Raw genomic sequence first — 1,830 nt, 5'->3', positions numbered from 1 at the left:
AGGATTTTGTTGCCAGGATCCTCTGCCACGGCAGCTTTGCCACGGTTCTGGGAAGCCCAGTACCAGGCCTGGCCTCCAATCAGCAGGCCACCTCCCTCTGCTACGAAAGCATGGATCCCCTCCGCCTGCCTGTCGCTGTAAGAAGAGCAGCAGTACACGCTGACGCTGCCCGTCAGCTGCGACATCTGCCAGCGCACCTTCTCCTGAGAGAGAAGGCTGCACAGCTTCTGCAGGCTGGCAGCCACAGCCACCAGCCCCTTTCTCCCACCGTCCAGCCAGTGGATAGCATTGAGCAGGAATCTGGCCAGCTTTGGGGAGAAGAGCTGACCCTCGTGGGTTGCCACCACGACACGGCCCCGGCCGTAGCGTGCGGCAGCCAAGAGGCAGCCGTGCGAGCTGTTCAGGCAGAGCGGGAAGGAGAGAACACCGTGCACCAGCAAGGTGGAGGGTATGCCCCCTGTCACCAAGTCCAGCTCCGACACACCACGCAGGAGAACCTCAGCATCAAGGCTGAGGTTGGCCTGGTGCCTGCAAAAACAAGAGAGGTCCAGGTTAGTCCCCTATAGTCCCAGAATCCTTCTCACAAAAGGCCACCTTGCTCCATTCCCTGCCTCTTCTTTCTCTCCCATCCTAGTAAATCGTGTTCCCACTGAAGAAAAAAATTCCATCCACACCTTATTTTTCTCCTTTTAAAGCCTCAGTTTTTGCAGCCAAGCAAATCTGTAAGAATATCAGCACAAGATCTCCACAATATCAAGAAATTATACTGTGAAAGGCCCTCTTATCTCTGCTATTTCCATGTATCTCCTCTCTATCACTGCTGAATTACTCTAATTAAATCTGCAGCTCTCCTTTAGTTACTCTGTTACACAGAGTATGAACCCAAGCATACAGCACAGCACCTGCCTTCCAGTGCAGCCTGACACCCTCTGGGCTCAGCAAGAAGATCTGGCTGCAAAGAGCTGTTGTGTTCAAGGGAAGTTAGGTATCTGAACTTCTCTGCAGCTCCAGATTTGATCAAAACTGCTACAAAAGCACCCTAAATAATGTGTAATTCACCATCAGTTGTCTTTTAAAATCTTGTTAATTGCTTTGTAATTTCTGTCTGCTGAGTTCTCCACCTCTCTCCTACTTTCGTGCACTGTGCATAAGGCATGAGACCATGCCCTTCAGGTGGGAACAAGAGTCAATCAGCAAATTTTAATTAAGTAGCTTCATTTGTTAGCTGTATCCTAAGCACTTCACTGAATTCCACAGCAGGCCATTCTATTACCTTTACTGGGAAACAAAATGAGCATCCAGAGAATATAAAATCCAATTACTTGTTTGAAAAGAATGTAAATTGAGCATTATACACATACAAGGAAAAGGCTCTGAAGGAAGGACTTGCAGGCAATTTTTTCGTAATTGTTACAGCTTCCACCACAGTGAAATAAAGCAGCCATGCAGAGGAAGCACAGCAGCACTGATGCTCCTCAAAGAAGCTGCTGTGCCTTGTGGAACTCAGCAGAAAGAGGCATTATGCACAGCTTGGCACACCTGCCAGCAAAGGGGAGAAAGACCACAGAACAAAGCCCAGGACTCCACTGCCTGGGCTGCTGTGCAATACAAGTCACAACAGCCCTGACTTTTTACACCTGCTGCTCCAGGTCCAAAGGGGCCAGGCTGGAATCCCAAAATGAACTGGGAGCACAGAGGTTTCCTGCTCAGGAAACTGTCAGGAGCTGAGAAGGGAGGCAGCACCCAGCCCACCTCCTCAGCCTGTACCAGCCCCTGGGTTTCACCTGCAGAGAGTGAATTTCTGTAAGTAACAGGCTAAACCGGTTCAGC

At 50.1% G+C, this 1,830-nt stretch overlaps 1 protein-coding gene across 1 annotated transcript in view; it reads right to left on the bottom strand.

Annotated features, from left to right (window-relative positions):
* The window catches only part of LOC104394524 (protein FAM115C-like), a 13,586-nt gene that overhangs the window by 10,728 nt on the left and 1,028 nt on the right, over positions 1-1,830 (bottom strand). Inside the window, 1 exon segment of the mRNA XM_010004126.1 lies at positions 1-528. This exon segment is cut by the window's left edge and continues 29 nt beyond it. Within this exon segment, the coding sequence (XP_010002428.1) occupies positions 1-528 (528 nt within the window).

Source organism: Chaetura pelagica, unplaced genomic scaffold, assembly GCF_000747805.2.
Source record: "Chaetura pelagica isolate M959 unplaced genomic scaffold, ChaPel_1.0 scaffold198, whole genome shotgun sequence".
NCBI classification, from domain to species: Eukaryota; Metazoa; Chordata; class Aves; order Apodiformes; family Apodidae; genus Chaetura; species Chaetura pelagica.
Note: the sequence above shows the minus strand (reverse complement) of the source record. Positions and strands in the feature narration are given on the sequence as shown.